This window comes from Periplaneta americana, chromosome 5 (genome assembly GCF_040183065.1).
Source record: "Periplaneta americana isolate PAMFEO1 chromosome 5, P.americana_PAMFEO1_priV1, whole genome shotgun sequence".
NCBI classification, from domain to species: domain Eukaryota; kingdom Metazoa; phylum Arthropoda; class Insecta; order Blattodea; family Blattidae; genus Periplaneta; species Periplaneta americana.
In genome coordinates, this window is record NC_091121.1 from 17,857,015 (window position 1) to 17,871,881 (window position 14,867).

General features: G+C 33.8%; 1 protein-coding gene and 1 long non-coding RNA gene across 5 annotated transcripts in view; one reads left to right on the forward strand and one right to left on the reverse strand.

Moving 5' to 3' along the window:
- LOC138699501 (cyclic GMP-AMP synthase-like receptor) overlaps positions 1 to 14,867 on the reverse strand; it is a 74,794-nt gene that overhangs the window by 7,213 nt on the left and 52,714 nt on the right. The window contains exon 10 of one of the 4 annotated variants that reach the window (XM_069825443.1): positions 11,568 to 12,665. The exons of the other annotated variants lie outside the window; for them this stretch is intronic. Within the exon in view, the coding sequence (XP_069681544.1) occupies positions 12,602 to 12,665 (64 nt within the window). The 3' untranslated portion in view covers positions 11,568 to 12,601. Of the gene's footprint in view, positions 1 to 11,567; positions 12,666 to 14,867 lie in introns of those variants that run through there. 4 annotated transcript variants of the gene reach the window in all.
- On the forward strand, positions 1,555 to 12,726 carry LOC138699502 (uncharacterized). Its single transcript, XR_011332021.1, has 2 exons — positions 1,555 to 1,882; positions 5,242 to 12,726. It is a non-coding gene; the product is annotated as an uncharacterized lncRNA (long non-coding RNA).

Here is a 14,867-nt window from a genome sequence, read left to right on the forward strand (position 1 = left end):
CATATAGAATGCTAGTTGGGAGGCCGGAGGGAAAACGACCTTTGGGGAGGCCGAGACGTAGATGGGTAGATAATATTAAAATGGATTTGAGGGAGGTGGGATATAATGGTAGAGACTGGATTAATCTTGCTCAGGGACCAATGGCGGGCTTATGTGAGGGCGGCAATGAACCTCCGGGTTCCTTAAAAGCCAGTAAGTAAGTAAGTACTATATTATAGGCCCTATTACATCAGTTAGTTGAAATAGGAGAATGAAGAATAGGAATTTAATAATGCGTCAGTGAAACAATTATAGTAGCAAAAAACGAAAACTAACCTAACTCCTGGGAGTTCATTTTGAATCTAACCTTACCTGGGACACGCATATCAAACACACATGCAAGAAAGTTCCACTCTTCGCTCATTAAAAAGATTGTACCACTATCCAGCTAATTTAAACCAGGCGCTTGTACAGACTCTTATTATGCCTCATTTCGATTATTGTGACGCTTTATTCAATGATCTCAGGGTGGATTTATCCCAGAAACTGCAACGTATTCATAATGCGTGTGTTCGTTTCATTTGTAATATCCGCTACTACAATCACATTTCGCCTCCTTTCAATAAATTATTGTGGCTCAGGTTAAATGAGAGGAGAAAGTTACATTCCCTTTCTCTCTTATACCGAATTTTGCACACCTCTATTCCCTCTTACTTATCTGTCCGATTCCACAGTCTTTCTCGGTATCGTAACTTAAATACTCGGTCACAATATGATAACACGCTAGAAATACCACTCCATACATCATCTCTTTATTCTTCATCTTTCACTGTTGCTACTTCTCGTCACTGGAATTCTCTGCCACCTGAAGTCAAGGGCTGCCGAACTTTAATTTCCTTTAAATGTAAATTAGAAAAATATCTTACGATGAGTTGCCAGACCTAACGCGTTGCTAATATTTAATGGAATGTGTTCCATTGTATTTATTTTTATTTTTTTTGTTTCTTATTTTTATTATCTAAATCGTGTTTATTTATCACTTAACGCCAATATGTATCCCACTATGTTGTTTTTTTTATTATCAATCTATTGTTTTTGTGTACATTTTATTCAATTGTCGGTTTCTGGTTCAATTATGTAAATCCTACTTAATTGTATTCTAATACTAATATGTATACTAATTTGTTTATTTTTATTTTTACTGTGTACATTTTTTTTATTGAATTATCGGCTTCTGTTTTTATGTGATTCGTATTTGATTCTAACAACATTAATATGTATTCCACTATGTTTATTTTTATTTTATGAGGTAAATTTTTATGTAACTACCTCTTTTGATCTCATTATGTACCTAAATTGTATCAGTATGTAATTACTTAATTCCGATCCAGTTTTATGTTCAACTATGTAAGCAAGTTTTAATCCTGGTTGAGTGTAAGAGAAGGCCTTAGGGCCTTAACTCTGCCAGGTTAAATAAAGTCATTATTATTATTATTATTATTATTATTATTATTATTATTACCATACTTTTTTATTCAGCTCCCCTAAGAATTTTACGCCCCCATGCTACGCCACTGCATTGCACACCCATTAATGTTTACTCGATGACCTGTTGATGCATGGCTTTACGTGAACGTACATGAAGGGAAGTAGTGGAGGTGGGAATAACACACAGTGGGATCTGCGAGAATGTGGATGATGCAACACTGTGGTAATCCACAGCTGAACTGGGAGGGACGGAGAGAGGGAGTGACACAAGGTTGTGCAAGCAGCACGATGCTCTATCCCTGTCGTCCTGCACGCCACGCCACGGCAGGCCGTAGCTGAGCGTTAGTTCGTTTCGAAATCAACGCCAACCAGACGTGTGTGAGCGATCGCGCTATCTCCGATATACTGCCGTCAGGTGAGTGGATATTGTAAGCGTATGGTTCATCATACAGGGCTGTAAGTATGATATAACTCTGTCAGTTTTAGTAGTTTAGTGCATTAATGATATTACAAATTTATTATTTATTTAAGGGGAGAGGATGGTATTTTTTAAAACTTTTTTTCCTATTTGGTGTAAAATATTAATTTTTTTGTATGTAGAGAGCTCATAGCTGTAGGAACTCAACCAAATATAAATATTTTGAAAAAAAAATTATTATGGGGGGCCCAAATTTGAAAAAAAATATACCCAATGCAGGATTGTACTAAAACCGATATATCTAAACCGTTTTTTAAGATAGATTCAAACGGTTTCTTGCAATGTATTTGCAAAAGCATGTTCTACAAACTGTCTGTAACAGAATTTTGATATTAATCCCTACGTTTGTAAAACAAAAAATTAAAATTTAATAACAACTTTCTGATTTCCTTTCTTACAAACAAACGGACGTATTTTTAAATGAAATCAATTAACAAAATTCTGTTACAGAGAAACTTTTCCTAATACAGTAGTCTAAAGAATGTGTGTCCTAAATTGTATGCATGTATCGTTAATAGTTCAGAAATTATATCCAAAACCGATAAAAGTGGGCGTGTGATTTAAAAATCCATAGCTCAGGAAGTTTAAAAATGAGTCTCAACATCCGATAAGGGCACAAATACCCACAAAATGTTATGCAACGCATTCCATACATATCAAGGAGTATTTTAAAGAAATTTTTTTTTTTGAAAATATAATTTACCGGAAACAACAATAAAAGTGGGCGAGTGATTTAAAAATCCATAACGCAGGAAGTTTAAAAATGGCAACTCAATATCCGATAAGGGCACAAATACCCACAGAATGTTATGCTATGCATTCCACACATGTCACAGAGTATTTTAAAGATTTTGTTAAATTTACACATTTTTCACCAAAAAATACCATCCCCTCCCCTTAACTTGCTTGGTGGGGCGCTCGGTAGCGTAGCGCTGCAAAGCGGAAAGGTCGCGGGTTCGATTCCCGATGGGATCTTGGATTTTCTCCATTGGATGAGGAATAGTTGGGAAATCATTCAAAAATTTGCTAATCAAAACCTATTGATTTTTTTTTTTTTTTTTTCAGAATTTAAGGTATTCAGTATTTACCAAATTTATAAATAAAGCAAAATAAAATTGTGCCTTCTTTGGAGTAGCTTTTCTAGAGAATTACCAAAATATCTTATTAGCATATATTTACAAAAATTACTATTCAAGATTAAATGTAGACTACACAAAATTACGACACAGGAAGAAACCGAATAAATCCAGTAATTGAACCCACATGTTTTATTAATGCTGATCTAAAGCACAGCTCAAGTTTTGGTCCTAAACTATTTCAATTTCATGTTAGGAAAACCTGAATTAACAAGTTTCAATAATAAAACATTTAAGAGAAAAATTAAATATTTAATATAACATGTATATTACTTCATTAATTGTACATTTTTCTTTTGGATATTCCATCCTAAATTGATGTTTATTTCTTTAAATTTTTTATTGTAAAGTAATCTACGTTTTTCGTCATAGGTGCTAACAATAGTATTATATCAATTACTTGTTTCCATGGAGTATTAAAATCGTTTTGAATACGTTTACCGTATCGAATACGATACCCCCATCCCTGTTTTCATGCAATTTTCGATATGTATTGAAGACAATTTGAATAAGGAAGCTGAAGTTTCCAAAGTAGATAATGTTAGTTTTTAACATGTACTCGACATGTTAGCATGTTGGCCACCCTGTAGGTTTTTAGCTATAAACAATGGTGAATTTTTTTAAGGCTCGCTTCCCTTGACTATTGAAGATCACTACGCTCATCTCTTTCTCTCCATCCTGGTTAACGGTCAGCGAGTCTGGCCGCGAAACCCTGTGGCCCGGATTTGAATCCCGGTCGGGACAAGTTGTCTGGTTGAGGTTTTTTCCGGGGTTTTCCCTCAACCGAATAAGAGCAAATGCTGGGTAACTTTCGGTGCTGAACCCCGGACTCATTTCACCGGGATTATCACCTTCATTTCATTCAGACGCTAAATAACCTAGATGTTGATACAGCGTCGTAAAATAACCCAATAAAATAAAAATAAATAAATAAATCCTGGTTAACATCTTAGGCAAGTCTTCCCTGCTGCTGCTAAACCCTATCTTGGATAGTGCTTTGCGATTTTTCTTTGCCTTTATTATAGTATATTTTAGATTACATTCGTCTTTTTCCCCTCCAAAATTTTCTAGGTTCTTTCAATGGAACTGCGATAAATAGTGAGACAAGTGGCTTACCAACTTGAAGTTCACATACATTGTTAACTACGGTGTCGAATTCCCTACTAAAGGCACATCTTGTGTACTTAACTAGTGTTTACGTCTCTTTACCCTTATAAATTCATTCATCACAATAATAATTCATGCAAGAAGAAACTAAAAATGTTTCGGAATATGTATGATAATAACTTTCTTGTGTCAAATATTAACTTACCTTGTTAACATGTTTCGACCTATTTTCGGTCATCTTCGGAACTGGTCGTTGCTGGTCTTGGCGCCTCTTGTTTCCTGTGTGGGTGCGTTCGTAGTGTGGAATCAAAGAGAGTATGTGTTTTGAAATTGAGTTGTGTGTTGAGAATATCGTTGGGGTGTGTTTTCGTGTGTCTGTATATTTCATATTGTTCTAGTGTGTTGAGTTTCTGGCTTTTTGGTTGGATGTGCAGTATTTTCATGTCTGTGTTGATGTCTTTGTAGGTGTGGTTGGCATTTGTGATTTGTTCTGCAAGGCTCTGGTTCTGCATATGTGGAGGTGTTTTGTAATTTTGTTATGGCTGTGATGTGTTCTTTGTAACGTGTTTGAAATGATCTGCCTGTCTGTCCTATGTAGAATTTACCTCCACATATGCAGAACACATCACAAATGCCAACCACACCTACAGAGACATCAACACAGACATGGAAATACTGCACATCCAACGAAAAAGCCAGAAACTCAACACACTAGAACAATATGAAATATACAGACACACGAAAACACACCCCAACGATATTCTCAACACACAACTCAATTTCAAAACACATACACTCTTTGACTCTACACTACGAACGCACCCACATAGGAAACAAGAGGCGCCAAGACCAGCAACGACCAGTTCCGAAGATGACCGAAGATAGGTCGAAACATGTTAACAAGGTACTTTAATAATATTTAACACAAGAAAGTTATTATCATACATTGATACAGTGTTAAAAGTTGTGTAATCAAGATGTATAAAAATGTTTGTGAAAATAATGTTTATTTTAGATAATATTTTAAATATCTTTTTATGTTACAATTCACAGACAATTCCCCTATCCGGAGGAAAATGTCTGAATTCAGCGACAGACTGACCAACGAAAGGGTGCTCAAATGGGCCAACAGTTTCTGAGATGATGACCACTGCAGATCTTCTAAACTACCCTTCTTTGCTACGTGTATTAAACTGTTGCTACGTCAGATTCAGAGACGCCATGAAGATTGAGGATTCAGAAACAACAGTGTGTGCAATGAAGAATACATCTCGTCACAGTCTGCTTCCCTTAACACAACAGCTGGACAGCATGCAAGCCAGCGAAATTACAGCATGCATCACACTAGTTAAGCTCATGGCTGCCCAACATCACAAAGCACATAGAAGTAAATGCAACATTTAACACTACACTAATAGCTTACATACAAACGTTTAAAACAATGGTCTTATAGACAATGGGTCAGATTAAAATCACCAAGATGCAAAAGGACTGAAAAATTTTGTGGAAAGTAGGTAGGGCATAATGTTTATTCAGCGTCACAGAAAACATGCTAGTACATGCAAGTTTTGACACTACAATGGTATGTATAAAAAAACTCAAACATTTGGAATAGTGATATTCACATTTTGTGACAATGAGTCCAATTAAAATTATCAAAATCCAAAAGGACTTTTAAAATTGTGTGAAAAGTACTCCGAAGAGTCTATGTGTGAAGTGCTTTTGCATAAAAAAAATTGTAGATGTCTACAAAGTGTTAATTTTCTACCTACCAACTGAACTTGTCTAGTAATGCATAAAAAAATACTACTTACAAGTTCAGGAATAAATTAAAAAAAAAAAAACATTTCGAAGGGCCGCTACGCCGGTTGAAGGTAGCTGATCTAAACCAAGCTCAGGACTTTTCTAGTTTAGTCAGTAGAAATTCACAAGGCAGCAGAAAATATTAAGGAAATGGTGTTAGCAAGGTATTTCTAAGAATAATTATTATATTTTAATCCGTGACACATCCAGGTATTATCGTAAAGAAGTGAATAAGTAATTAGGTTTTTAAAATTATTTTCTTTTTTATTTATCTATTTATTTACTTATTTATTTAGATGAACACTCATACCAACACAAATAATGTTTGATTTCTCTGTTTGATTCTTTATTACAAACAAAACCATTGGGATATCCAAACATAATCTTCTTCTTTCACCTATTGCATTCATTACTTGTTAAGAATGAGGGGGAAACTTATGCCCCCTCTCCTAAATACGTCCCTACTATATCCATATGACTTAACTAAGAAAACAAGACTACAAATAAATAAAAAAAGTCAAAACTAAATTATTATAATATTAAGAGAGTAATTAACTAAGATGGACACTGTTATTAGAATTACAACTAAGATTATCAAAGAAGAAAATGAAAATCGTAAGAATGGTTACAGTTCAAAGTATCCGACAGAACTATGAAGACTATCTAGCGCTGTCCACTCGGGACATTGCTGCCAACTTTACACTTAAATCTGTCAATTATCACTACGAAATAAAACCATGGTACTGAGATGAGGAAGCTTACTGTAAGTTTCAAGTAACTCTATTACCTTCCCCAAGGATTTCTCTGCTCATAATCTTTTGATACCTCCTGTATGCTATACGGTATATTTGATCAAATATTGTTTCAGGGACACTAGTGCTTTATTATTTAATCGTGGTTATATGTAATTCATAATTTTTTTCTTAATACTTTACAAATTACTTGCGGTAACAAAATGTATTCCCAATAAATGAGAACTTCCTGAATTTACGCGGTTTCTTTACAGTTTACTCTTGAATGAAGAAAGCTGAAGATTGAATATTTTAAAGTTTTGTAACCAACTTTCGAGGAGCTACTTATAGGCCTATACTACCTGATCATGTTTCAGCATCTAGACTTTGGCTTAAACTTATTTTTGTTTTACATCTACAGGGTGCGCTAATGAAGTTCTGTTCATCTGTACGTTTACCCTAAATTATAAATTTTTACTCCACCAGTAGTTCCTAGAGCACAGTAGTTTCATCGAAAAGGAAGGAGGTTGAGGAGGTATATTCCCTCGGGAACAAGAAAATTCCAAATTAATTTAAAACAAATACAGGGTGATTTCACGAAGAACGGTCATAACTTTAGGATACGACATTTGAAAGAGTTTCGAGTAAAAAAGTTCATATGAATATGAGTCCTATTTTGAGCAGTGACAGAACTATGACTATTTTAATCTATCGACAATAGCAACATAGCTCTAAATTACGTTTAAAGGCTGGTACCCTGATCACATACTCGTATAGATCAGATTGGCCATTACAATGGTTATAAAATGGCGAAATATAAAAAAGAACAACCATTACGCTCTCCATTGTCGAACATGAAATTTTTGGGGGTCCACACCTATGGAGTAACGGTCAGCGCGTCTGCCTGCGAAACCAGGTGGCCCGGGTTCGAATCCCGGTCGGGGCAAGTTACCTCGTTGAGGTTTTTTCCGGGGTTTTCCCTCAACCCAATACGAGCAAATGCTGGGTAACTTTCGGTGCTGGACCCCGGACTCATTTCACCGGCATTATCACCTTCATATCATTCAGACGCTAAATAACCTTGATGATGATACAGCGTCGTAAAATAACCCAATAAAATAAAAAAAAATTTGGTAACGACCGCTAGATGGAAGTACTGCTGCAAGTTATCACTCCATGCAATTTCATCAGGGTTATAACGTGACTTCTTTTGCAGTGGCTAGATGGCAGCATAGTGAAATTTATACAAGTTTGTGTCTTGAAAGTACTTTAGTCTGATCAATCTGTAATGTGATCAGGGCTGACAGTAAGAAAATTTACGCTTTATAGTAAAAAAAAAAAAATTACACTTTATGTTCAGAGCTATATAAGTACCTATGTTACTGTAGCCGAAGTCAATGCTTATAGTAGATGTTAGAATGTACCGCTCTCTATATTACTTCACTTTTGCGCTCGCATGTGAATCGGGTATTGGTACCGCCCCGATATTGATATTGATTTATCCTTGGCCATGACATCCAGTGTGAAAACATAGCTCCTATTATCTCACTTTCAATAATACGCTCTCCCACACAGTCATGACTTACGAGTAATGTTTGAAGAAACAAGAAACTCGTAACAGGAAATCAAATGGTAGCGCGGGGTTCATAGTGATTCGTTCATTTTTATTGAATAAATGACCATATCTCTTTAACATTTCGAAATCGAACCTATGATCCTTCATTCACAGTTCTCTGCCCAAGGGCAGATTTTTTACTGCAAACTCACCATTCTTCAATCTTTCCTATTTTCTGCCCTTCTCTTAGTTATCGCATATGATCCATATAGGCTACCTGAATGTCTCTATAATCTGATATCTTCTTCTGCCCCGAACTCTTCTCCCGATCACCATGATCACTTTTTTACTCAAAATAATTTCAAGAATCACATCGTAAAGTTATTATCTTTCGTGTGAATCAGTCGTGTAATTTTAGTAAACACATATTTCTATTATCTGTTCTTTTTCTAAATAATATTCTTGTGTATTATTATTATTATTATTATTATTATTATTACTATTATTATTATTACTACTACTACTATTAAATTGAAAGGTGTACAAGATTTGTGTGTTTTTAATAACGTGTCTTCCAATTGTTTACTTGAATAATAATAATAATAATAATAATAATAATAATAATAATAATAATAATAATAATAATAATAATTCTCACCAAATCCTAATATTGGATAAAGAAAAACAAACATTATTTGTGTGTGTAAGTCCATCTAAAAATTGAAAACTTTGTTGACATTCTTCTGTTATCTTTATGATGCTACCTGGATACACCACTGGTTGGTTTCATGTGCTTGTAGAATACTAAAACAGTTGGAAATGAGAACTCGCTGACAGGATAAAGGGAAGGAAGAAAATAGTCACACAACTTAACATGTAAGCTCAATATGTCAATTCCTGTCGCATTCTTCTTCTTTTCTTGTAGTATTGACTCAGATAAACTTGTAAATATTTTTGCTCTGTTGAAAATTATATCACATAAATATCTGGTTTTCTAATAACATTAGAGAACCTCTGAGCTGACATGGTAGGTGGTGTAACTTATTAGATAATACAGTTTGGTTATTATAATATTTTTTGCTTTAGTCAAAACACACGAGAACATAGCCCAAAGTACAAACATAAACAATAGACTACGATACAGTTGTAATGAAGTCATTGAAAGTTCATTGGCACAAATTATGTATTCTAATTGTTGCCAATAGGTTCAAGGATCACAATATCTCTTTGGTCTTGTCATAGTGAATGAACTTAGAAGTCTTAATATGATTCTAAATTTGCAAGTTTTCGTGCTTCTTTGTTTATAAACGAAAGCTGTTTCCATTAAAACATTTTTCAGTTTTCTCTCGATTCAAAATTACTTCGTACCTAACTATGTTCCATGAACAGTGCTTTATTGTGGAATAAAAATGGCTTACTAAACAAAAATCTAATAATGAAATGCTGGGACAGTAAAGTGAATCTCTCTTTGGCATATCACAAACAGTTTCATTGAGATATAATTTTAAGCAGATCTACTAACATCTTATAAAGAAAATGACGTGTTGTGTGAGTACTTAAGATACAAAATATTTTGCCTTGTGTATAATTTAAATGTTGCTGAATTAATCGGCTTCTTAATATTTAATTTTGGTAACTTCTAACTACAGTACTTTAAAAAAATACACTGTGAATAATGATCTTCATGCTTTGCAAAAACATACTAGTCATACCTACGTAAAATTAATACTCTGAATGTTTCACAAATAAATAGTATTTAAATAGGCAAATAAAGGTTTACATATACACATTGCTTTAAATAAATACATTAAAATATCTACTCGTAACTTTGTTACACATCTTTACATAATAACTTTTGGTTAACACCTGAGATTTGTAGGTAGCTTAAGTTACTTGGAATAAATATGTATACTGGTCTACAATTACTTCAGCTTCAATACTTACGTTCAACAATCACATTGTGCAATTACAGACAAAACCATCTACAAAATTTGACAGATTAAAGCAGGACATAACCCTTTACCACGCTAAAATACTGAGAGGAAATAGGTTTGTATTATATATTATATAGTATATACCTACACATGTTGAAATCTCAATTATATGACTCCTGAAAACAAACATTAATTGTTGTTATCATAAACTGTGAAGATTGGGCCATTTTGCTTGTTGCATTCCTGGATTTAAGGTAAAATGACCAATTCGGAAATTCGTTCATATTAATAACATGACTATTACTATAAAAAGTTATGTAACTTCTATGGTGTGCGAGCATGATTCTTTTAAAAAAATCTATACAATAATTTACACAAATATTCTAAATGAACTTTTCCTAATACTACAGATCCCTGGTTACAATAACTTCTTATTCTTAAGGAATTATTATCCATACACGAATAAAATTAAGGCTCATTTACTGCTTCCAAGATAATTAACAGTAGATATATGAACTTTTCTTCCATGTATTTGGAACGTACGGCAAAGTACTCATTTTGTCTCCCCTTATGTACTTCTATTAATCCAAATGATGTATTCATTTCTCCCACGAATTACACAATCTATATGTTGTATTCATTTGTTTCTCCCACAAATTTCACAGTCTGTTGCATTCGTTTGTTTCTCTCATAAAATTCACGCTCAGACTGTGTTGTACTCATTTGTTTCTTCCACAAACTTTCCAATCTGAAAGTTGTATTCATTTGTTCCTCCCACAAATTTTACCTATTAACTTCTCAATCTCAGTGCTGTATTCATTTGTTTCTTCACAAACTATATTGCGAGGCATTTTAAATTAATTTGTCTCTCCCATAAATTTTACATTATTGGATTTGTTTGTTACTCATGTGTAATTTACTAGCAGAATTCGTTTGTTTTCCCGACAAATGCCGGAGTAGGATAGTTACATTCATTTATGTCTTCAGTATCAAATGTAAAACGTAGTATCCAGTGTTCCTGTACTTTTTCGTAAATAAAGAAAAGACTTTCTCACTCGTCCATAAATTGTGCATGCTATATTTTTGTTGCTATGTAAGTGTTAAATCTTAAAAATCCTAGTTCTTTGAAAACATGCAGACTTTAAGAAAACTTTGTAAAAAAAAACTCTTTAAACTCTTTAAATTTTCAGTAAGTTGTAAAAATGTCGTTGAGTTTCTTACATTTTCTGAACATATTGTTATTAGAAAATAAATCTTGAATTCAATCTATTTCCCTCCTTTTAATCTCTTCACTTTTCAGTGTCGAGAAATCCGCAAAAATTATAAAATCGGCGTGCTATATATATTTTTCACAGACTTTTTGTGTTTAAAAGTATCATTATTTATGTTTCTTGAACCGTGTATCACGAGTCGTCATTTCTTGTAATCTTTTTTGTGAGGAATTTCTTCTCAAACCTTGAGGTGGAAAGGAACTTCCATTACATTAAACTCAGAACCGTTTGCATCATTAGGGAAAGTGATGATACAGAATATTTTGAGTTTTCTATGTTGCAGGTTCCTTTCAACAGCATACCAATGTCTTAGGAAACTGTTACATCAGGTGCTTTTACCAAGATGATTTCTACGGTATTAGACACGTGATGTAACCAGTTACAAATATTCAGAAGCTAACTTTCTCTCCATCAACAGGGAAAGTAACACGACGGAGACAATATTAGCTTCCTAATGCCAAAATTCTATTTAGGCACAATTCAATATTCCTGAAAACTTCCTTACATCTATAATTTCCGATAAAATATTTTATGCAATTTTTAGTTATTTGTGACGCAAAAGAAAACATATAAGTTTTAGGAATTAACTCTTCTCCATCAACAGGGAACGCAAATGTAAAATGATGGGGATGAGATTAAATTCCTAAATGGTACCTATAATTCTTATATCAGTATCACACACCATAGAACTAATTTCATATCTAAAATCGCTGTTGTTATGAATATACACTCATAATAAAAAATGTATAAGATGTAAAACTTTTTCACTGCTGTTCAAAACCATGAAATGCTGTAAGCTAGATAATAATACAAATTCCTGTGCAATAATGTAATGAACTAGGACATTATTGTGTTTTTTTTGCACGGGGAAATGAGAATGTTTCTGTTAATTGTAAGAACAACAGTGAAAGAAGTGAATGTGTGTTAGGTAACTTGGAATTTTACCTAGTATTAGTCATTTGAAATAAGCGAGAAGCCTCTCTGAGGACAGGGCATATTTTGCAAGATCTATCGGATTTGTTAAACCAATTTCCTCTCAAGTAACGATCCATGCACCAATTAAGACATGCCATAGTTGCTGCTACACACAAACTCCACTGACATCATAAACAGCGAGCATTAACGGTGGAAGCCACATCCGATGTGCCTCCGTCTGCGCCTGTTTCGAGGATTACAGCTGGGTCTGTCAAAAAGAAAGTCACGTTGTAATAGTCAATGTGTTATAATAAACAGATCCTTTGTAATTTTGTTGATATTTCATTTCTGGCCCTTGGGAAATTATCTTAACATTCCAAGGCTAGTAACAAAGTTTTGAGAAACCTGCATTTTAAAGCTCTACCAGTGGCTTGTGCAGCAAATGCTGCTGCAAACTAAGTTCGTTAGACGTTCAAATAAAAATTTTTCAGATTTATTTTCAATGAGGAATACTTGTCTTTTTGATAGTTATTTGCTTCCATAATAATGAAACATATTCCCTCTGAATGTATTTTTTTAGGCCAAATACTTTTTCTTGAATCTATCCAACTTCAGTTTTTGAGTTTCAACGCGAAAACGCAAGTATTAATGTCAGGACGAGAGCAGTAGCTATTTCAGGTCATTGTGGATTGTAGGCAAAAGTTAAAAAAATGTCAGGTTTGCTAAGCTTTCGAACAATAGCATTTTCGTATAGCTGCTGCATGTAGAACTTGAAATGTAGATCGTAAAATCATTTTATCCTACTAAGAGATCCTGCTGAAATGATCTGGAGACTACAAAATTTTCTAGGCCTCTTATTTTATCAGTAAGTAATACCTTTTTATCTTTCCTTAGGAACTGTAATTTTTGCGCTCTCTCGAGCCAATACTGAAGACAATGGCACATATCAATATCTACACTACACCGCCATGAAGTATATGAAAAAGACCCAACCCCACTCGGTTAATAAGTATAAAAATATTTGATTTTTAATAACAATATTATTATCTTACTTAAGTTTTGTAGTTATATATAGCAGCCACTCAGTAAATTATAGAAATGATGATCTAAATTAAGATATTCTCTATATTTACTTACATAACCTCAAAACGTTTCACTTTCATGTCATCAATATAGCATCAATATTATGTACAATTAATGAAAAATAGATGCATAATGATATTAACTATAATAATATTTAATTTCTAATGGTAATAATGTCATCAAACCACCTCAAGTTTCGTAGATTTGAATATCCAATATACAGCTGTACTCAGAAAATTATACACTGCAGAATCAGTTTTTAATAACAAATTTAATTGAGCTCTAAATATGTCGGCAATCCTGCAGGTCATGGCCTACGTGTAATAGCCTATTGTTTATTGTAGTGTGTGTTTTGTTCTGAAATTCAATCAAGTCGGCCGTGATTCGATAAAATTAGTTCTCAAAACTGACAAGAGATGGATTTTGGAAAATAGGAAAATTATGTAGGAAAATTGACATTTCACTGAAAACTACTACTTTTCCGAAAAAACTTTGGATTCCAGGCATGAAAATGGGGGGTCACTCATTAAAATCCGTTCAGCCGTTTTCCCGTAATTTCCATTACCAGTTCAAATTATATATATAGATGTTGCTGTGAAAACTCAAAGAATTTTTAAAATTACTCCAAATTATGTTAATTATGTTTTATATATACTGTTTTGATGGAGAAATCGTTGCAATAAGTGAAAGTCTCAGGAATCTTCTATGCCACATCAGTAAATTTAAGAATGCAGTTATAAGCTTATTGTGAGACTCCAAATCAGCTATTCTATCAATAGTCTCTAAACACACACCTTCATCTCAAACAGCAGAAATAACTAAAATGCTCTCTCAATTAATATCACTCAATAAAAGAATTGTATTCCAATGGATACCATCCCATTGTGGAATCCTGGGAAACGAGAATGCGGATGCACTAGCAAAGAAGGGCAGCACTGCTACTTACAGACCTGTTACTAAATCTACGTATTACTCTGTGAAGAGATTTATTAAATCTACATACTTAGACTTAAACAAAATTTGATAACTCAATCCCAAGGGAAAAAATGGAATTCCCTGCATCAAAATCCACAGTTAATTCCCGATTTACCACGAAAATCGTCTGTAGCTGCATTTAGATTGGCAAGAGGCCATGATTGGCCAAACACCTGCATAGAATTGGAATATATCAGTTCCCTAACTGCCCATTGTGCAACTCAAACCAAGAAATGGATTCGGAACACCTCAAAATCTGTGCTTCAGTGGCTGACCATGATAATATCTTTGAAAAATATTGGAGTGCAAGAGGTCAAATGACTTTATTGTCAAACGCCTGGCATTAGAAAACGACAACAACATATATACTGTATGTTTCAAATTAAAACACTGTAATTGGATTTTCCACAGC